The sequence below is a fragment of the Gadus morhua genome, chromosome 5 (assembly GCF_902167405.1).
Source record: "Gadus morhua chromosome 5, gadMor3.0, whole genome shotgun sequence".
NCBI lineage: Eukaryota > Metazoa > Chordata > Actinopteri > Gadiformes > Gadidae > Gadus > Gadus morhua.
In genome coordinates, this window is record NC_044052.1 from 19,030,616 (window position 1) to 19,053,456 (window position 22,841).

Consider the following 22,841-nt stretch of genomic DNA (forward strand, 5'->3'; position numbering starts at 1 on the left):
GAGAGAGAGAGAGAGAGAGAGAGAGAGAGAGAGAGAGAGAGAGAGAGAGAGAGAGAGAGAGAGAGAGAGAGAGAGAGAGAGAGAGAGAGAGAGAGAGAGAGAGAGAGAGAGAGAGAGAGAGAGAGAGAGAGAGAGCGAATGAGAGAGAGCGAATGAGGGAGAGAGAGGAGAGGAGAGCGAATGAGGGAGAGAGAGAGAGAGAGAGAGAGAGAGAGAGAGAGAGAGAGAGAGAGAGGAGAGCGAATGAGGGAAAGAGAGCGAGAGGGACAGAGAGAGGAGAGAAAGAGAGCGGGAGAGACCGAGTAAGGGAGAAGTTAACCGTCTTTCTGATTGGCCAGAATTAGAACAGGCCTTCTCCCTGGCCCGACAACAGCATCCAACAACCCAGTAGGATTCAGCATCCATTATCACAGGCACTCACTTCCTGTCAGATTAACTCCCTCGTAGCCAACACAGGCGCCGAACGAAACAAGACCTTAACACTGAGATATTGTTCACGGGGAGGTGATGTCTATTTTTGGAAGCATTCATTTATTTTCTCTTCATGTTATTGTGCCGATGCGTGTATAGCAGGAATCTGTTGTTCTGATGAAATCCCTCATGGCACGGTGTTCTCTACAGTAACACCAAGAGTTATCAAATATGTACGTTAGGAGGGGTGGAGTAGGAGGTGGAGGGCTGACAAACAAATAAAGCGACAAACATACACACAGTCTCAGCTTCGAAGTATATTCTGTTGAAACATATTTCTTTTTAATTTAATCTTAAAAAGTCGAGCACCAAATCATAGATTCCCTCATGGCATAAAAGAGGCACTCCACTCCTCCAGTCCTTGCTGTGCAGGTTCGGTCGCAGATTTCTAAACACAGGATTGGCTACCAAAGCCGTCCGTCACCCCCGCCCTGGAGGTACGTGATTCGCCCTCAGTGAGTGAATGGGGAGGGTTCAGATACACCAGAGGCACAATGCAGGTTCAGTAAATAGAAAGTACACGATAAAAACGAAACACAACAAACACAATCTGAATGCAGGGTTCCAAAGCAAATAAAAGCCGTCTGTTTTATGAGCGTTTTCAGCTGCAAAAGTCACGACAGATAAGTCACATAAACTACTGAATTATAGTGATGTATACAATATCGGATCGATAACACAAAATAAAAGCAGAACTGCGTCTGCAGAAAGAAAGAAAGAACATAATCATAATAATACTCATAATTGTAAACATGAGAGAGCAAACGTTGAATTTGAAATCTATTTCTCAGACGGGGGATCTTACTGTATTGTGTTGTTTGTTGATAGAGTTTTAAAGCTGAACACACGAACACTGTGCTATTTCCCCTACCTCACAAGGCATTAAATCTGACCTTTGACCTTTCAACAATATATAAACAATCCAGCTATACTGCACTGCAAAAATACTTTAAATAATACAATTCCACATGTTTGTTTGTTTGTGTGTGTGTGTGTTTGTGTGTGTGTGTGGTATGTGTATATTTATATACACAGAGAGAGAAATAATGCATTTGGTAAATGTTCAAATGCATGTTTGAGCTGAAGCAGAGTAATACTCGTTTACATCAATACTTAAGTTTTTGTTACTGTACGTGAAAATGCTTTATCTGGCTACCCTCGAAATGTGGGAAAAAACGACAAGAAATCGGGACTGAGAAACAGGAATGTCACAAATAAAATGTATCAACGCATCAAACTCCACCACAGCGAACCCACCGCTAGTTATCAAAGATGGAAAAAACCCAAAGTGCTCAGGCGAAAAAATTCACCGTAAAATGATGGTTATTAAACTGGTATGGTCAGCTGAGGGGTCCGGGGAGTAAATAGAGGTGTAGTTTTGATTTGTTGAGGGCGACGACGACATAGGAACATAAGCGATGGCTCAATGCATACCTGCATCAGTAGAGAGACGGTATAAATAGTAGTCAAATATTTATCAATAAGTGCTTACGTTTTCTAATATATAAATACATCTTACAGTATACATAAATACATCGTACAACTTTCCTCTATTCTTGTGCAATAGCAAACCCCATGCATGTTTATCAAGATTAAAAACCACAACATTAAGAAAGATGCAACGTAATAAACCATTTACGATCCTTTTTTTAAAAAAACAAATCAAGCTGCGTCTTAATCAGCGGAAAACAAAAAAGAAAAACGGACTCAAACTAATACCAAAAAGATACGCTTAAGATCAAAGTCCCGGGCAGACCGTTGGATAGAGTACGCTATGATGAGGCTCCTCCATTCGAAGGGCGATAAGATTGAAGCAACGAAAAGGCACACGCCACCACTGCGTCGTTAAAAGAGTTTTAAACCGCACAAGAAGCATCTACTTAAATTTGGTCAAAGTGTTTTTATATATAGTTTACATACGCTCTCCCTTACGATTAGTTTGTCGCTTTACTGCGCTACGGTGCCACACCTCGATATGATACGTACGTTATACAACAGTCTAGTTTTTTTTCATTTTCTTCAATGTACACGTTGAATACACAATATTTTGTATGCGGTCTACGAAGGAGTATATACTTCAGGTATATTCTGTACAGAGTTCATAAATATATTTATGTGCAATTGTACGCAAACTACAATGTCAAACAAAGGCATATTAGCATAATATATTTCCATATTGCACCTGCACCCAACACTGATTTGTGTCCGTAACTTCTGTAACGCCGGTCTGGGTTCTTCCAGACCCAGAACAAGACCCAGACCAGGTCCTCCCAGACCCAGACCCAGACCCAGACCAAGACCCGGTGGTCCCAAACCCTGACCCGGACCCCCAAACCACACCGTTCCCCGCCCCTCTGGAGGAGGAGCTCAGGGGAACCACATTCAACACGACAGGTCGGTGGTGGATGAAGTTCTACTCTCCACTGTCCCGTCCAGAGCTAGAGCCTCAGCGCCCCAGGTGGGTGCCTGGAGGACGCCCGATGGGCCTGGGGACCCAAACACACGTGTGCACATACACGCGTGACATGGACCGACGCGACCGACCCTGCGAAAAGCTGAGAGGAAGCAGATGTAAAGGTCTGCGTGCCGGAGGCCAGAACCAGGAGGAGTTCTGAGGAGCCTTCAGTGCAGCTCCTCCACGCTGATCTTCAGCGAGGCGATGGCCGTCACGCACGTCTGCACGTTCTCCTCCTGCCCGCCGCCGCCACCGCCGCCGCCGCCGCCGCCGCTGCCGTGCTCCAGCCTCCGCGGCGGCTCCTCCTCCTGCTCCTCGTTGCTCCTCCTCGCGGCCTCCGGGGGGGAGGCCACGGAGGAGCAGGAGGCGGAGGAGGAGGAGGACGGGCGCTCCTGGAGCTGGAGCCCGGCCTCTTCGCCCCCCGACTCCGGGGGCTCTGGGAGCGAGCCGCACTCCATGCTGCTCTCGCTGGCCTGCGGGCTGAGGGCGTAGGAGGAGGAGGAGGAGGTGCAGGAGGAAGAGGAGGAGGAGGAGGAGGAGGGCTGGGCGGGCAGCATCTGGACCCCCCCCACGGGGCAGAGGGGGAGCAGGCTGCCGGCGGGCTGCTGGGAGTGCAGGGGGAGGTGGCTGAGGAGGTTCTGCAGTGGAACGCTGGCACCGCACTGCATGCTGGGAGCCAGGCCGCTCCTTTGATCCTGAAACAACAAGGTGGTGGGCGGGATCAGAAGAAGCCCTTCCTGAGTTAAACACACGACTCGGGAATAAAGTAAAGCAATAACACGGTATGTTAAGGTACGGCCACACCAACCGCGTTACCCGCGTACGACGCGTATAAAATCTGCAATTTTTCCATAGGGAAACATTGGTTTACGCGCGTATGACCTGCGTAGATGCGTTACATGCGCTAAAGCAACATTTTAGCCGCGTTAGCCGCGTATGAGCTGCGTATATATACGCACCTAACGCACCTACGCGCAGAATTCAAAATATTGAACTTTTTACGCTCCTACGCATGACGATTAGCCGCGTTGCCAAATCAGCGTTGAGCTTGACCCGACGTCACTGGCAGAGAGTAGTGAGCTTGGACAAAAGCATACGGTCGACATCTTTCTTTATTCTGTGTGGAAATAGTAACGTAGTTACGCCATTAAATGCGTTTATGGAAACATTTTTAGCGAGAAATGTGCATTTTACTTTCATAATGTTCGCTCGGTGAATGTGAAGGATGTTTGGTTTGATAGTTATGACGAAGAGGGAACGCTCCGTTCACTTTAATGGACAGAGTGTCTGGATGCTAAGCAACCTCAACGTCTTGGCGGACTATATCTCTGCTGATCAACACTACGAATGCTGGAAACACACCAGACACACCATGTGAAGTTATTTAACCCGATTATTGTTATTTGTATCCGAGATTATTTAATCTAACCCGATCTAAACTCTATCACCCAAACACGGCGGCGTTTGGGTTTCCTACCTCGGACTCCAGCGCAGCCACGGCCGACAACTTTCTTTATTCTGGGTGGAAATAGTAACATAGTTCCGCCATTAAATGCGTTTATGGAAACATTTTTAGCGAGAAATTTGCATTTTACTTTCGTAATGTTCGTTCGGTGAATGTGAAGGATGTTTGGTTTGATAGTTATGACGAAGAGGGAACGTTCCGTTCACTTGCATGGACATGGACTCATCTAGGCGCGTAGCTGCGTAGGACCATTTTTGACACAAAATGGTCAAGCAACATTTTAGCTGCGTTACGCGCGTAAATCTTACGCGGGTTACGCGTTTGGTGTGTTCGTACCATTAGATTTCAAACTACTTCTACAAGTCGGCTGTTTTCTCGTTCTTCGAGATTTGTTCCTTAACAACCCGCCTGGGATCAATGCGTTTTTTCTCCACCCTATCCTATCTTCTGTTCGTTCTTAGTTTGTGATTCCCCGTAACTAAGTTTAATTTTACAGTACAATTAATGAAATCGTGACCTAGCTATCTTTGTTGTGTACGGGGAATGGGTTTACCTAGTGATTGTTATTGCTTGGCACTTGGTTCTATGAACATCCTCACTGTACCGACAGCGATATATATTGTTTCTCTTTCTTCTGACTAATGTACTTATTGTAAGTCGCTTTGGATACAATTTTGAATTTCCCCTGGGGATCAATAAAGTATCCATCCATCCATCCATCCATCTAAACACATCTGCTTAACGCCATCAATGTATATGGAATGAATTAATGCGCACAAAACAAACTGAGCTAACCGCTACTGAACCGAAGCTAACCACGCTAGGCTACGTACCGGCGCCGTCTCGAAGGCTCCACGCGGCTGCAGCGTGAGGAGCTGCTGGGGGGGCGACTCCACCTTCACCTGCCGGCCCTTCTCCCCCAGGGGGCCGCGGTGCTGGTGGGCCCCCCGGCGCGGGGACATGGCCCTCAGGACCACCCTCTGCCGGCCCCTGACCGCGGCGGGCTCCCTCCTGCCGGCGAGTTCGCTCAGCGGGGACAGCGGCCTCTCGGCCGAGACGGGGGAGAGGTGGCGGGAGAGGGGGGAGGAGAACCCGGGGGAGCCGGGCCTCAGCGGGGAGCCGTCCCAGCGGGGGGGGGCGGAGCGGCCCCGCGGGGACAGCTCCCGGCGGGGGGAGGGGTAGCGCAGGCGGGACGGCGACGGCTCCCGGAGCGGCGACTCCCAGCCGGGCGAGAGCAGGCAGGAAGCAGACGGGTCGAACAGGAAGCAGCTCTGGTCCGGGGACAGCATGGTCAGCGAGTCCTCGTCCACGTGGCGGTCCCGCTGCTCCATGGCGACCAGGGCGGGGTTGTCCTTGGACGGCGAGCGCCGCCGGGGCCCCCCCCCCCCCGTGGCCCCCGGGAGCGAGGCCAGGGAGTAGCCGTGGAGCGCGGCGCTGGCGGTCACCGATAGCGAGGCCACGCCCCCCCCGCCGCCGGGCTGGGGGCTGGCGCTCCGGGAGCGCATCTTGGGCGTGGAGTCGCCCTCGTAGTCTTCGTCGTCGTCGTCCTCCTCGTCGACCTCGTCCATGTCCTCGTCGGCGCCGTCCGAGTCGTCGGCGTCCGAGAACTGGTGCTTGGCCACGCCCCCCAGCCCCGCCTTGGAGTCCTGCGTGGCTCCTCCCTCAACTTTATCGACAAGAGAAACAAACAACATCAAACATTTACATTTACATTCAGGGCGTTTAGCAGACACTGTTATCCAAAGCGTCTTACAATAAGTACATTTGGCAGAACTAGGTTAACTAGGACACTAGGTTAACCCCTTCCCCGTATACAACAAAGATAGCTAGCATAAGATGCTACCCGATGCTAAGTACTAATTGTAAGTGAAAGGACGTACAACATACGATAAGTGCGTAAGAGGGGTGTGGGGGGGGGGGGTTAAGGGGGGAAGCTATACGGTGTCTAGCTGATCTCTGAACAACAAACAAACAAGGGTCCCAGCCCCGGTTCAGGCATCGTCATTGTGAGGGGGGGGGGGGGGGTGTCTGGAGGTGAGGGGGGGGGTATCTGGAGGGGACGCCGGGCTACTTACCCGCTTCTTGGATCTCGATGTCGTCCACGGACACGGACACGCCCATCTCCAGACACTTCTTCATGTGTGCTTTGGACTTCATGTGCTTTGTCAGGTTTCCTGCGGATAAAAACAAACACTGTCAGCCCCTCCGCTCCAGGCTCCACCCCCTGAACCCAGGCTCCACCCCCTGGACCCAGCCTTCACCCCCTGGACCCAGCCTCCACCCCCTGGACCCAGACCCAACCCCCTGGACCCAGACTCAACCCCATTATTCCAGGCTCCACCCCCTGGACCCAGACCCCACCCCCTGGACCCAGACTCCACCCCCTGGACCCAGACTCAACCCCCTGGACCCAGACTCCACCCCATTATTCCAGGCTCCACCCCCTCGACCCAGACCCCACCCCATTAATCCAGACTCCACCCCCTGGACCGAGGCTCCACCCCCTGGACCCAGACTCCACCCCCTGGACCCAGGCCACGGTGAAGGCCACTGTTGTCTGGACCCAGGCTCCACCCCCTGGACCCAGGCTCCGCTCCCTGGCTCCGCCCCCTGGTGAAGGCCCCCCTGCGGGTCACTCGCCTTTGGTCTTGAAGGCGAAGTTGCAGACCCGGCAGACGTAGGGTCGCACGTCGGTGTGCGTGCGGATGTGCTTCTTCAGCATGCTGGGCTTCTTGCAGCGGATGCCGCACTCCTCACAGATGTACTTCCCCCGACCGCGCCCGCGCACGTACACATAGTCCTCGTTGGACTTGTACCTGGGAGGGGGACAGAGAGGGAGGGAGGGAGGGAGAGGATGACTAAGTGAGTGACTTAGTGAGTGGAGAGAGAGTGAGAGAAAGAGAGAGAATGAGCAGAGAAAGAGTGAATTAGAGAGGGACAGAGAGAGAGGGTGTGTGCGGGAGTGAATGAGGGCGAGAGAGTAGAGAAAGAGTGAGAGCATGAGGGACACTCAAGGATAAAGTATGCAAACACGAGGCAAGAGGCCAAGCGATGAAGTCCACTGTCTGCAGGTAAATTACACTTGTTGTGATGTCTGTAAAGGAGCATACTGTATCTTCAAGGGCACGCTCGAGGGTAGCAACAACGAATCCTGTCCTATCCCATCATAATTAGCGATATTATTAGCATCACAAGAGCTTTGGATATCATAAGCCCGTATGGCGTTGTCGTGACGACACGTGACACGTCGTTACGGAAACGACAGCGAGTTATGACACACTGGCAGCCATGCCTGGAAGATGTTTACACAAGATGGCACCTCAAATTGGTTTTAATTGCCCTCTCTCTCTTCCCAACACACACACACACACACACACACACACACACACACACACACACACACACACACACACACACACACACACACACACACACACACACACAGACACACACACACACACACACACGCACACACACAGACACACACACACACACACACACACACACACACAGACACACACTCGGCAAACCGCTCTAATGAATATTAATTAGGCTCCTCTTCCGCAGCGGCCAATGACAAACATGACAACAGTCGTTAGGCGGACTGACCCGCCCTCGAAGATCTTGATGCGTGTTGGCAGCGCCTGGCCCAGGGTGGCCTCGCGCTCCTTCCACTCCTCCTTGGCCGTCCGTGGCCTGCAGCCGGGCTCCTTCGCCTTCCTCCCGTAGGCCGCCGCCACCGGCCCCGTCCCTGGCCCCGTCCCTGGCCCCGCCCCCAACGCCGGCGGCGTGGTCGCCACCGCCTCCTCCTTGATCTCTGGTTTCCTCTGCAGCTGAGTCACAGACGCAGACATGTTTTGTTAGCACACACGTCTTGTGTGTTGTGCAAGTTGTGGTGCGTTTTATGTTGGGTTTTAAATGTGTGTCATGTATTGTGTGTTTTGTGTAACTCTTTGTGTGCATTTTTTTCTGTGATCTGTTGTTCGTTATCTGTTGTGTGTTAAATGTCTGTGTTGCATGTTGTGCGTTTACCATTGTGTGATGTGTGGAAATTCAGAATACTGCAAGTCGCAGTGGTTGTGAGGCGTTCCATCGACCTTATGGTCAATACAAACCCTTTAAAGAAAGCTATACTAGTCTCCCATGGCTCTTAATGCATGCATCGTCTCCTATGTTGGCAGTACAGGCAGTGTATTATTATAGCGCCCTTTTCATTTCACTTAAACACATTCTGTCCTTGGTTGGCGGGAGAGCGCTCTAGAACTAAACAACGAGAGAAACTGCATGCGCTGCACTCCTTCCCGAACGAGGTCAGGAGCAGGCGGTGAGCGTGGCTCACGGGAAACAACGACAAACAACCACGGCCTCAGCTGCTGCCCCCCTCACCTGCTCCATCTTCTGCCTCCACAGGATCAAGGAGGACACCAGCTTCCCCGCGCCGGGCTGGCACATGGCGGCCACCGTGTACAGCACCCCGTCCCGCCGCTGCCGGGACCGCAGGAGGGCCAGCGCCGTGCTGGTGCTGACGGCGGGGGGGTTGGGGTTGTGCAGGCTCACGCACCAGGTGGCGTAGACGGAGGGGGCAGGGCCCGCGTCGTCGCCGAGGACGCTGCTGGGCTTGGCGTAGTTCAGGTAGCACCAGCTCACGCCGGTGGCGGTGCGCAGGCTGGGGAACTGCGAGGGGCGGAGCCGGGGTCGGGGGTCGTCCGAGGAGGTCGGCTGCGCGGCCGTGTCCATCGGCACCTTGCCGTCCTCGGCGTCTCCGCCGACGGGCGCCGTGGAGAACGGCGGGGAGCCGCTGCTGTCCATGGCCGAGTCGACGCTCTCTCCGACGTTGCGCCGCGAGGAGCCGATGAATTTGTCCGGAGCTCGGGCCGAAGAGAAGACCTGCATCTCTGAGCCCGGCCGGCCGTCCTCGGCCAGGTAGCACTTCCCCAGCTCCACGGCGCTCAGCTCCTCCACGATCTGCCCGAACATCTTCTCCTCCTTCACGCGCTTCTGCTGCTTGACCTCCATGAAGAGGTCCAGGCTGCTGGCGGGCGACAGCATGCGCTTGTTGGCGCCGCCGCCGCCGCCGCTGGAGGCGTTGGTGGTGGAGATGGTCCTGGAGGTCAGCGAGAGCGGGATGCCCGTCTTCAGCTTGGCCGAGGACAGGTCCAGCGCCTCCACGTCCAGGGAGGCCGACCTGGCGTCGCCCGTGACGACGGTCGCCGGGGGGTGGTCGAGGGTTCCGAACAGGCGGAGCTGGGTCCGGGACGCGGTGGTGCTTGTGACGGCGGCGCCGATGAGGGAACACACCGTGTCGTACTGGTGGTCTAGGATCTGCGACACCGTGGTGTAGGTGATGCTGCCGTAGGACGGCAGGTGAGTGTGCGCCCGGACAGGCACCAGGACGCCGGGCGGCGATTGGTAGATACCCGAGGCGAACAAGGGCAACGTCGGCGGAGGTGGCGGGGCGGTCGGCGTGAAAGGAAGGACGCCGCTCGGGAACTGGTGCCCCGCTTTGGACGGGCCATGCGGCGTGACCTCGGTGTCCATGTTGAGGGACGGCTGTCTGACCAGGTTGCCCCGCCGTCTCTCGCCGATGTCCGCCAGCCGTCCCTTGGACGTCGGCGTGAGGCTGCCGTAGTCAAACGACACGCTGCGAGTCTCGGGGAACTCCTTGCGCATGTCGCAGGGCGCCTGCTCCGATGAGGACCGCCTCATCTCGTGCTGCTGCCGCTGGTGGAGCAGAGACAGGGCGTGGGCGCTGCCCGGCACGGCCAGCAGTTCCAGCGGTCGTCCGAACTCGTCCTGCCGGCCCGGGGAGACAGACTTGAGGCTCTCCTCGCGGTCGAAGGAGAAGGCGGAGCAGTAGGACAGGTTGCTGTCCTGGCTGGGGCTGCGCGAGAGGCTGGTGCAGGCCGACTCGAAGCTGGACTCGCCCGAGGAGTGTTCGATGTCGGCCAGGCGGAGCCTCTTCTTCTTCGGGGGCAGTTTCTCGGGCGGGAATTGTGCTAAGGTTTCGCTCCGTTGCGGCCACTGGAACTCCACTTCCACGTGCCTCTCGGGCTCCTTGGCCTTTACCTTCACCTCCGGCGCTTTCTCGGGGCTGTCGGGCTCCACCGTCACCCTGATCTCAGGGACCTGGATGTTGGACTGCCGCACCAGTTTGGGGCCCATCTGAAAGGACTGGCCCGTTCTGCCGACACTGCTCTCCATCTCACACGAGTCGGTGTGCTCCAACGAGCCGTGGAACGAAGAGCATTGCTCGTGCCTCAGTCCTTGATACTTAACGTAGGACTCCGACGGTTCGGGGACGTGCGATCGATTCAGTGAGTTTGTGTGTTGTATCACAGAGATCACGTTCCCTACGCTCTTCCTGCTGCATGTCTGGGTGTCCACGGATAGCTCCATGTCAGCCCTGTCCGGCTGTGCGTGAATGCAGACGCCTTTCCCCAAAGCCAAGAGCCCCATGGCTCCTTTCATATCGTAGTCCTTGACGGAGTCCAGGGGGTAGCGGGCGACGTCTTCACACTCTCCGCCCTGGGCGTCGTACACCCCCGACGAATCCTCCTCCTCCCGCTTCTCTTTGCGCCGCTTTCGCGTCGCCAGCTCCATGGCGTGTTTGTTGTGGCTGGCGCCGGACGGCAGGCCCTCCATCTCCGCCACGCCGCCCTCAGGAACCCTCCCGGGGCCGTCGCTCTCGTGGTGCCCCTCGTGGACCGAGTGCTCGAAGGCCGCCTGTCGCCGGAGCCTCCTCATCCCCCCGGCGGTGGACCGCTCGTCGAAGGAGTGGCTGCCCCGGAGGCAGGGCGGCACGCTCAGGCAGACGGCCGACGACGTGGGCATGGAGTTGCTCCGGAGCAGGGGGCCGGCGTCCAGCCCCCCGTCCGGCGGTGCCTCCGCCAGCATCTCCTCCCGGCCGTACATCTTGGTGGTGATCTTGATGGGCTCCACCACGTCCTTCTCCTGGGTGAACACGCGGGAGACGCCCCTCTCCGGCCGCGGAGCCGGGTGCTCGCTGGAGGCGTCCCGGCCGCTTAGGGCGAACGCCGTCATCTGCTTGGGGCTGGGCCGGTAGCACTTGCCGAACATTATCTCCTGGTAGGACTTGGCGTTGGCGTTGGGCGGCCCGGCCTGGTGCTCGGCACTCTCCGACCGGGAGAAGTAGCCCGAGTCGGTGCTGCCCTTGCTGGACTGACTGGGCAGCGACAGGTTCTGCTCCGACTCGCCGCTGCGCTTCTCCGAGAGCCGGAGGGCCAGCCGCTGCTTGACGGCGCTGGACTGGACGGCGCGGCCGCACGGAGAGACGGCGGGGGACACGGCGGTGACTTCCTGCGACCCGTCCTGAGGCGCCGTCCCGGCCACGGAGGCGGCGACCCCTCCCCTCTTCTGGGCGATGAGGTTCAGGACCTTCACGGCCATGCTCTCCGAGCCGGCCTCGGCGGGGGAGTCCAGCAGCAGCAAGGGGTCCCCGATGCCGTCGTCGTCCGTGTCGGTGGTCTGCTCGCCGTCCGAGTACAGCTCGCCGTCGCCCTCGAAGGATCCCTGGTCGCCGCCGCCGCCGTACGTACCCAGCTCCGAGAAGGAAGCGCTGCCGGCTTTGACCAGATGCGCGTGGGACTTCCTGTGTTTGTACAGGTTGCTCTTGGTCTTGAAGGAGAAGCCACACGGGAGGCAGGGGTAGGGCCTCTCGCCCGTGTGCGAGCGGATGTGCTTCTTCAGCACGCTGGGCTTGGCACACGCCCGGCCGCAGTAGTCGCACACGTACCTCCCGGGCTTTTGGGATTTCTGCGCCTCCGCCGCCGACGGGTCCGTCCCCGGGTGGCAGGGCTGCTGAGCGGCGTCCGTGGCCAGACCGGGGGACTTCCTGTGGTGCCCCGCAGCTTCCTGTCCGCCTGGAGACAGATACGTGGACGGATCATAGTCTTTGTGGCCGGCCTCGCAGCACGGACCTCCTGGTTGCGGTGAATTCCCTGAGTCGGTCGATTCTCTCGCTCCGCACGTGCCTCGGCTCTGACCTTCTTGCGTCCGCCGGAGCCTCCCCACCTCGCGCCCTCCCCCGCCCTCCCCCTCGAGCGGCGGGACGCCCTCGGTGGGCAGCGCCGCCGGGGGCTCCGGTGAACGCTGTATCTGGGCTGCGGCGGCGTTCCTTTCCCGGTCCTCGGTGGAGCGTTTCACCTCGGCGATAGTTTCGAGTGACTCCATGAAACTCAAAGTCACCTTCCCGGGGATTGTTTTTCAAAAGGGGATTCGCCTCACGTGGCCGTAGTGACGGGGTCGCTGCCGTGAATCGATCGCAGAGTCGGGTCATCTGCAGAGAGAAAGAACACGGATGAAGAACTGGGAACCAGGGGGTTATCGATATGCTCTATGTGAAGCTGAACATGTGAGCTATGGGCTACGAGAGTCAATGCAATTGTACAAACTACAGTAACTACAATGCAGTCTCCAGTCCCACAGCGAGTGTGAATATCTCTTTTAGAAAAAGGAGGGAGGATCATTGAAGGCCGTTTCCCGAAAGTCCCCCTAGTAAAATGTTGTTATTAAATTCATAATGAGCAGTTGAGTCCACAGTGGGAACGGAAAACTGGGTCTTTACTGGGCTTTTAAACCCCCTAATAGTGCCCTATCATACCCCTGGCAAGCGCCCTATATCCGTCACAGCCAACCGTTTAGTTTGAGTCAGTTTGTGTTCAGACGTGCGTGTGCCCGTGCACGGCGAGGTGTTATTTCTGTGGATGTAGGCCTACATTTACTCTCAAGATGGCGCGGATATAATCCACCATGCTCTCACTACGATAACGAGGAGGGTGACCAGGAGGCTTAAAATACAGTCCGTTTTTAAATCACATTGACTCATGTGGGTCCACTCTGAGGAGCCTCTGCTGGGTGGTTTCAACGATACATATACAGATCCTTCTTTGGACGTTTAGACCATGGATTTCACGTGGATATTGAGAAATAACCTCAAATCTGAATCATGTGGGGTTTTCTTTATTTAACGGATCGATATCGGGAGCAGGGGAAATGCTGGAGATCGATTAACATTTCCCTGCTAGTGGAGAGAAAGAGGGCCCGTGAGGAATTATGTCAAAAAGCAGCAGTGGCAGCACCATTGCTCAAGATGTCAGGGTTTAGCGAGTGTGTCTGTGGGTGCCTCTGTGTGTGTCCCTGTGTGCGGCTGTGTGTGTGTCTGTGTGTGCAGCTGTGTGTGTGTGCCTGTGTGTGCGGCTGTGTGTGTATGCGGCTGTGTGTGTGTCTGTGTGTGTACGTACAACGTTCGCAGCAGACCAGACGGTAACATGACTTTATCTCCGACACACACACACACACACACACGCACACCAAAACAAACGTGTCACCTCGTTCGAACCACTTCAGCCCGACCACTTAACCCCAGAAGAACCCGTGAACAACACAAGAAAGACCTCAAACCCTGCTAAGGGGGACCGAGACGGGACCCCAACCCTCTCCCCGACCCCGCTGTGATCGGTACCCTGATGATAGAGACCTGGGGTACCGGTCCGGGACCCCTGAGAGGGAGAGGGACCCCTGCGAGCGGCGTTCCCAAGTCCGAGGTGATCCGCTGTGGGGGCCCGCCGGCGCTCCGGGCCCCGGGGCCGCCCGCTCTCTCAAGGCGCGTGTATTTCCATCTCTCCTCGCTATCAAAGGCGCCGTCCCGTCTAACGAGGTTATGTAAGATTATCTGGTTCAAACCCGCCGAGTTCCCCGTAATTAGGACATCCTTCTGCGCTCATCTGCCTTCCTCTCTCCCTCCTCCTCTAGCTCACTCCGTCCCTCGCTTATATTCTCCATCTCTCTCTCTCTCTCTCTCTTTCTCTTCCTCATTCGCTCTCTCTCTCTCTCTCTCTCTCTCTCTCTCTCTCTCTCTCTCTCTCTCTCTCTCTCTCTCTCTCTCTCTCTCTCTCTCTCTCTCTCTCTCTCTCACACACCTTTTTCTCTTTCTTCTCTCATTCTCTCCCTCCCTCACCCTCCCTCCCTCCCTCTCTCTCTCTCTCTTTCTCTTCCTCATTCTCTCTCTCTCTCTCTCTCTCTCTCTCTCTCTCTCTCTCTCTCTCTCTCTCTCTCTCTCTCTCTCTCACACACCTTTTTCTCTTTCTTCTCTCATTCTCTCCCTCTCTCCCTCTCTCTCTCTCTCTCTCTATCAGAATACCCCACTTGCTCCTCAGGCGCAAAACCACAGGACAGGAATTCAAGGTGACTTGCAAGATGCCAAAAGAGAGGGAGATCGAGGCAGAAAGAGGTAGAAAGACATAGAGAGAGAGAGAGAGAGAGAGAGAGAGAGAGAGAGAGAGAGAGAGAGAGAGAGAGAGAGAGAGAGAGAGAGAGAGAGAGGTAGAAAGACATAGAGAGAGAGAGAGAGAGAGAGAGAGAGAGAGAGAGAGAGAGAGAGGTAGAAGATACAGTGAGAGAGAGAGAAATGTAAGCTGTGAGCATCGATATTCTCTCGCTCGTCGCCCCCATCGGTATTTCTGAATGACAAGCTTCTTTTTTCCCCTGGCTGCCTCCCAGGGCTTCTCCCCCTGGCGGAGGGGGGGGGGGACGCCAGCGGAGCAGGGGAAGACGCAGACGTCAGAGGGGGGAGGTCCCGGTGATGATGGCGTTGGGGGGGGAGGGAGGGGGAGGGGACAACCCACGCAGTCATGGGAGGATCACCGACGGTAAACCCTGACGTTGCTTACCACGGGGAGGGGAGGGGTGAGGGAGGCGAGGGAGGGAGGGAGGGGGGGGGGGGGGGGGGCACGGAGATCCCCTCTCCCCCCAGCCGGTGAGAAGGTTTTGTTCAAGGTCGCTCCGACCTCGTTGCGGAGTGGTCCATCCTGGGCGCCCAGGGGAGGAGGGAGGGGTGGAGGGAGGGAGGGGGTAAGGGGCGCAGAGTGACAGGGCGATAAGACCCCCGTCCCCCGTCCCCCCCTGTCTGGGACAATGCATACCTTTGAACCGGGAGAGGGCAGAGATAGGGGAGCGGAAACAGAGCTGACACACCAAGCACCTCCGGGTTCACCTCCCCCAGGTCTATGGGGACCAGGTCTAGGAGGACCAGGTCTCTGCGGACCAGGTCTCTGAGGTCCAGGTCTATGGGGACCAGGTCTAGGAGGACCAGGTCTCTGAGGACCAGGTCTCTGAGGTCCAGGTCTATGGGGACCAGGTCTATGAGGACCAGGTCTCTGAGGACCAGGTCTCTAAGGACCAGGTCTATGAGGTCTCTGAGGACCAGGTCTATGAGGACCAGGTCTCTGAGGACCAGGTCTATGAGGTCTCTGAGGACCAGGTCTATGAGGTCCAGGTCTATGAGGACCAGGTCTATGAGGTCCAGGTCTATGAGGACCAGGTCTATGAGGACCAGGTCTGTGAGGACCAGGTCCCGGGCCGCGGTCAGACCCAGACCTGGACGGACCTCTACACCACCGGTCCTATCTGGTCCGGGCAGCACAACCATGCCTCTCTATAGCCAGTCGTATCTAGTCCGATCTATAGAACTAGCTCTACATAGAGCTATATACCCAGAAGCAAATCCATATAGTCCTATCTATAGAACTAGCTCTATATAGATCCCTCTACAGAGTAAGTCTTACCGAGTCCTATCGATAGAACGAACTCTATATAGAGCTATAGAGACGGATCTATATAGTCCTATCTATAGAAGCTCTATATAGAGCTACATACACACAGAGGATGATCAATCTGGTCCTATCTACAGAAAAAGCTCTACATAGAGCTATATACATAGAAGCATATGTATATTGTTCTATCTATAGAACAAGCTCTATATAAAGCAATACATACACTCAACCAGTCCTATTCCAATCTATAGAACTATTTAGTTCTAGTTTTTTATGTCTAGTTCTATATATCGACAGCATGACTCCTCTATGGATTATAATGTACATGTGTATGCGTAGATATGGTTTGTGAAGGTGTTTTGTGTGTGTGTGTGTGTGTGTGTGTGTGTGTGTGTGTGTGTGTGTGTGTGTGTGAGTATGTACGGGTGGCAAAGCAGATGCGATTTACTGTAGATACGACAGGTGTGTGTTTGAGTGTGTGTGTGTGTGAGTGTGTGTTTCTCTTGGCAGCTGTGTGTGTGTGTGTGTGTGTGTGTGTGTGTGTGTGTGTGTGTGTGTGTGTGTGTGTGTGTGTGTGTGTGTGTGTGTGTGTGTGTGTGTGTGTGTGTGTCTAACCGCCTGTCAACAGCAGAAATCCTATACAGTACTGAGCCTCCTAGACTCCGCCACATATGAATGAATTAGACGAGGTTTCCGCTGGGCAGTGTGTCGTTCTGTCATGCACGTGCACGCGCCTTACAGACAGACACACTCGTCCACGTGTGACTGCACACGCACGGCCTCGGCTGCGAGCATTCGCCGCGCTGACTGGCAGGAGGACGTCGGACATGCTCCGGTACCGCATTACATTATCGGTCCACCGGGAGCTCAGCCATTAAAGGAGAACCCAGCGTCCACACTGACAACAAATCCAGAAATATCAGCAGCTTCGGAACGGTCTTCAGAGAGACCCCCCCCCCCCCCCCCCCCCCCCCCCCCACACACACACACACACACAACCGACACCTCACCTAACCCCCCCCCCCCCCCCCCTCTCCCGCTCCATCAACACCAGCACCACCACCGCGATACTGTAACAGCACCAGCGCACACAATCAGCCCACAGGGAGTGTGTGTGTGTATGGGTGTGCGTTTGACCGCTCGCCTGCGTGCGTGTCTGTCCTCGCGCGTGCGTGTGTGTGTGTGTGTGTGTGTGTGTGTGTGTGTGTGTGTGTGTGTGTGTGTGTGTGTGTGTGTGTGTGTGTGTGTGTGAGTGTCCTGTATCAATGACAAGCCCGGACATGGGAGCGGGGCGTCATTCCCTGCCGTCTCCCAACGGCTGACATTCACATACGAAGCGGCGTGTGTTCTCGGCCGTACCAACCTGCCGCCTGCCGCGCGCCGCGCCGTCCAACGTCCGCCGTCAAACCGCCGCGCATTCCTCATGTTGCATAGTCCGTGTTGTCTCGCGCGTCCACGCCGTGACCGCCCCTACCGGGATCAACGCAGCGCGGACCGACCCGCACATTCGCCGGTGTGTGTGTTGGAGTGTCAACGCGTGTGCGAGCAAGGCTCCTCGACTTTGTGGAGCGCCGCGACGGTCCGGGTGTACATTAGAGGGTCTATTGATGCAAGCTAGTCACCAGAGAAAATACCCGAGCGTGACGCTCAGACCCAGGCACAAAAATAGCAAAGGGGCCCCTGCAGGGGGGGCTCCGCGACGAACGACGCAGCTTGGCTCTTTCCATCGCCGGCTGCTTTCACAGCCTGGCAGGCGGCCCCCACTTTCTCAAGAAACACACGCACAAACACATAATATACATACACACACACACACACACACACACACACACACACACACACACACACACACACACACACACACACACACACACACACACAAACACATAATACACGTACACACGCAGGAACACTCACATGCTCTTGCATGCAGACACACACTGCACAACCACACACACACGCACAGGCAGGGACAGACAAACACTTGCATACATACATACATGCAGGGCACACACACTCTCTCATTAACACACACACACACACACACACACACACACACACACACACACACACACACACACACACACACACACACACACACACACACACACACACACACACACACACACAGTCTCTCTCTCACACACAGATGGCCATGGCCAGATACAGTGAGGAGAAGGCGTCATATCTCCGCCCGGGTGGATGTCAACATTGAGACTTCAATCATCTGTTGCCATGCCGACGGATGTTGCTAGGAAATGTCTGATGTGAAGTGGCACTGTTGTGGTTTGAGGTGGTGAAGGCGGTGGTGCTGGTGTTGTTGAAGGTGGTGGGGGTGGTGGTGGTGGTGGTGGTGGTGGTGGTGGGGGTGGTGGTGGTGGTGGTGGTGGTGGGTCTGGGGGTGGTGGTGGTGGGGGTGGTGGTGGGGGTGGTGGTGGTGGTGGGTCTGGGGGTGGTGGTGGTGGTGGTGGTGGGTCTGGGGGTGGTGGTGGTGGTGGGTCTGGGGGTGGTGGTGGTGGTGGTGGTGGTGGTGGTGGGTCTGGGGGTGGTGTGGCACGGAACAAAGGAGCCCAGCAGCACTCCGGGCGCCACCGACACGCCAAACTCTGAACGTACATCTTGTGTACGGCACAATTCGCACGACAGACGTCGTTGTGCTGGGGTAGCACGGCGGCTAGCTGGTCGCTGGCTAGCCGCCGGCTAGCGCGCTCACCACTGAGACCGCGGCCCTTGTAGCGGCCCTTGCGGCTCCATTCCAACGCTACAAGTGGTTCCCTTGTGTCCCCCCCCCCCCCCCCCCCGTCTGTCTCTCCCGTCCATGAAGGTAGAAGTAAACCCCTGATGACTCGAAACATGATACAACAAACTAGCAGGTCGCTGCTAGCCTCGTGTCACCCCGTCCACCCAGGAAGGGGACGACAACAACAACAACCACAACAACAACAACAACAGGTCCCCGCTGACTCTTTACCCGGGGTGCTTGGCGGAGGGTTGACCCCTATTGGCCCATAAAAATAACCATTAAGAAGTAAGCGCCTGATAGGCTACTTTCTGTAGCAGTGCTGTTTTACAAAAGGCTGTCTCAATGTGAATGTTTTTTCCGCGCGATCAGTAAGACGGCCTCAAACAGATAGAGCAGTGGCCTAGGGTCCACGAGCGCCTTCATCCGTCACTGCATGGGAGCGTTCGGGCTCCGGGCTGAGGTGTCTCGGGGCAGGATGACATGGTGCAAAGACCCCGGGGTGCACGGGGTGCTTCAGAGCACAGCTCCTGCTCCCCACCTCCACGCCGCCTCGGAGGCAGGCACTTCCTGTCACCAGGCGGGGGGTTCCTTTGTGAGTGGAGAGCCGTAATGATGGAGCAATTAGCACGGCAACTGAGGACAATGTGGAGGGCTGACGGCAGCTGCTGCCACTGAATGCCGCAGAATGCAGAGGCTGAGGAAAGGCGCTGTGTATATATATATATATATATATATATATATATATATATACATATACAGCGCCTATATATAAATATTATAATATACTTGTTAACATATGCCGGTGCTAAACAGTTTTTATCCAAACCGCAGCAGCAACATATGTAAACGCGTATATATATCTAAATAATATGTACGCGTTTACATAATTATGTTGGTGCTACGGTTTGGTTAAAAACTCTTCTTTGTTAAGGGACATGGGAAAGGAAATAGGAGACTTATGCAGGCCGGAAGTGGGCTTTGGGTGAATTCGTTTTTCTTGGCAGGTTGATGATCGTCAATCATCACAAGCGCTCCACGGAATGAGGACATGAGGAACGCAGTCGTTAACAACCGGGAGCTGGGAACGCCGGACGGCCGAGGATTGAGACCTTCTGCACTTTGAATTCTGGATTCTGAATTTGCTTTCACAAAGAAAAACAAGGCAATTATAGTATTTCTCACACACACACACACACCCTTGTTAAAAAATAAAAATCTATTTTCACAAAATGTTTACGATTGCCAACGCATACCCAAGCCACTCAGCGTGGCTCCTCCATAATGCACTGAAAACAATTCAATATACGATGTGCTATTAATACTCCTAACCCCCCCCCCCCCCCCCCCCCCCCCCCCTGCAGCCTGGCAGAGTTCCTGGCTGGCTGGGAACCACTGGGGGGGGGGGAACCTGGGGAGGGGGGACCTGATGAGATGGGGCCCAGGGATGGATGATACCCCCCCCCTGTGTATCATCCATCCCCAGGGGATGGATGATACACAGGAAGTGATGGAGCTGAGTAAGAGGTTAGAGAAGGTTAGGTTCAGGTTTTGGTTAGAGAAGGTTAGGTTGAGGTTTTGGTTAGAGAAAGTTAGGTTCAGGTTTTGGTTAGAGAAGGTTAGGTTGAGGTTTTGGTTAGAGAAGGTTAGGTTGAGGTTTTGGTTAGAGAAAGTTAGGTTGAGGTTTTGGTTAGAGAAGGTTAGGTTGAGGTTTTGGTTAGAGAAAGTTAGGTTGAGGTTTTGGTTAGAGAAGGTTAGGCTGAGGTTTTGGTTAGAGAAGGTTAGGTTCAGGTGTTGGTTACGTAGGTAATTGGGTGAAGTGATTAAGTTAAGGTTATAGGTCAGGGGTGGATGGGGTCGTGGGTCGATGGGTTAAGGGTGTGGAGTGGTTAAGTTAAGGTAAGGGGTCGATGAAGCTCAGGCTAAGGTTCCAGAAGAAAGTGATGCATCAACCAGAACCAGAGAACTCTGATACTGGATAAACATCGTTTTTTAAGAAGGCACAACACAGCACAAACCATTCTGCACAACTTCAAAAAACAATCCGGTTTTATGTGCAGTAAAAACAGTAAAAAAAATAATTTCACGGTATGTTTCCACTCGAAAAATACAAGAGGGGGAGAAACCATCGATTGGCCCACTGTCTCTCGGCAGCAGCAGTAGGCCTATATAAAATTGCAGAGCGGGCTATTAATAGAAACGGCACTGTAACATGGCTAAGATAAAGTTGTGGCTAACTAGCGGCCGTCTGCGCAGAACCATTATGCCGTATTGAGCAGCGTTAAAATGGCTGATAGGGAATGTGTGGTGAAGGTCAAGCTGTCCGGCTCTATAAATATAATAGATTCTCCCTCAGGGTGCTCCTTAGACCACACTGCCGGCGCTTTCAATACCACAAACCCTGCTAGCGGACATGTGAGAACGCAAGAGGCCAAGAAAACACTGGTGGTCCTGCGATGATGATAGCGCTGGAACCGATAGCCGAGGGGGAGGGAATTGGGAGAGCGAGAAAGAGAGCGAGAGCGAGCATGAGAGAGATTATGAATGGAAGGAATGAGCTTGTCCCATGCCCTCCATGCCAGCTGTCCAGCTTGGCTCTACTTGTTGTCATATGGCCGAGGGAGATATCAGTGCGCAAAACACATACTGACACACCGATACACACGTGAACGCTGCAAACTTTTGACTCAGCGTCGATCCGTTGGTTTAACGGTCATCTCTGACGCAACTCACACCCCATGTTTTATTGAACGGATTCAAATTAACCGAACAGGACCCCGAACTCTAAAGTCACACGGTGTCTCTAAATCACGTGATTGTGTGCGCTAATAAAACAGTGTATAACTAGACTTACCGCATTAGTGTGTTACCATAGCAACACAGCCTCCCACACTTCCCGCAGGCCCATAAACCGCGCAAAACACACCAACACCCATCACTCATCTATCGGGATGAAAATGACACGCACTATAGGTTCATTTTTGTAGTCATAACCGATTAGTCGTGTTGTTATTGTCGTTTTGGGTAAAATAGGGGCAATCAACAACAACATAAAGAGTGAGGGTGCCCTATAGAAGTTGTCAACCCCATGGCACAAAAAATAAATGACCACCCTAACTTTGTCGCCGCGTAAAAAGCGGCCAGAAATATTTCAATTACATTTAATAATTCAATTTGTGCGCGACTTCAACCCGGATCTACTGTGCTGAATAATACAGTGCAGGTGACCAACACTGTAAACATAGCGGGCCATAACTCAGCAACGCAAGAGTTGGAACATTGAACGTTATTCTGGAGTTAAGTTGAAAATCACAATGTAACAAAGTTCATAATATACGGAGTTAATATGAGAGGCTTGTGTAACAATAATATCCCTTACTGACTCTGTGGCACGGGCCGAAAAAGATATGGCCAATTAGACATTATGCCTAATACTATTCGACTTGTGTGGGCCTGTACGCTTAAAACACCTCTAAAAAAACATGTAACCTTAATGCTTCACCTGAAAAAGTTCAAATGTCCTTAAACGTTCGTAAACAATAACGTATATTGGTGTTGAAAGAGTAAGAGGCACTCGTGGACAGATCCCCCTGCAAGACCCCCCCCCCCACACACATCACGTCATGGAACATTTACCGGACAGCCCCCCCAACCCCTGCCCCCCAGCGTGCAACAGGGAGCAGACACAACAGCGTGTGTCCTCCCGCGCTTCTGGATACCCGGGCTCAGGTGACAGCTGACGTCCGGAGAAAGTACACAAACGTAGAACATACACAATCAGCAATGCGGGGGTGTTCTCTCGTCTCCACCCCCCGCGTCCCCCGTCCCCCCCCCCCCCTTCGCGGTATAACATAACGCAGCGACAAACGATTCGGATCATTCACGGCTTACCGGTTCATTGACCCACATTTCCCAGCAGAATCGTCGGGTCAGACGGGACTCTGTCCTCGCTTCCTCGTTGCTGTTGCAGCCGTGTCATCAGCGCATAGTAATTTATCTGGCTAGTTAGAAAATGGCTTGTAGGTCAGTGCTGCTGTAACGCGCGGTGAAGGACACTAGAGGGTGCCCGAGGGCTGGAAGTAATACACTCACAAGAATCGACGTAAAGCTATAATCAAAGTAAAGCGAAGTTAAATACGA

At 54.4% G+C, this 22,841-nt stretch overlaps 1 protein-coding gene across 2 annotated transcripts; it reads right to left on the bottom strand.

Annotated features, from left to right (window-relative positions):
* Window positions 1-727: 727 nt before the first annotated feature.
* hivep2b (HIVEP zinc finger 2b) lies at window positions 728-22,809 on the bottom strand. 2 transcript variants are annotated; one of them, XM_030356385.1, is made up of 7 exons: window positions 22,593-22,809; window positions 8,778-12,687; window positions 8,001-8,224; window positions 7,032-7,207; window positions 6,467-6,565; window positions 5,225-6,057; window positions 728-3,621 (listed from the first exon to the last, which is right to left on the bottom strand). In XM_030356385.1, the coding sequence occupies exons 2-7, from the start codon at window positions 12,579-12,581 to the stop codon at window positions 3,094-3,096; spliced, it is 5,664 nt and encodes a 1,887-aa protein (XP_030212245.1). In that variant the 5' UTR covers window positions 12,582-12,687; window positions 22,593-22,809; the 3' UTR covers window positions 728-3,093. The 2 variants fall into 2 exon arrangements, with proteins under 2 accessions (XP_030212245.1, XP_030212244.1); XM_030356384.1 differs by lacking the exon at window positions 22,593-22,809 and adding an exon at window positions 17,325-17,743.
* Between the last annotated feature and the right edge of the window lie 32 nt (window positions 22,810-22,841).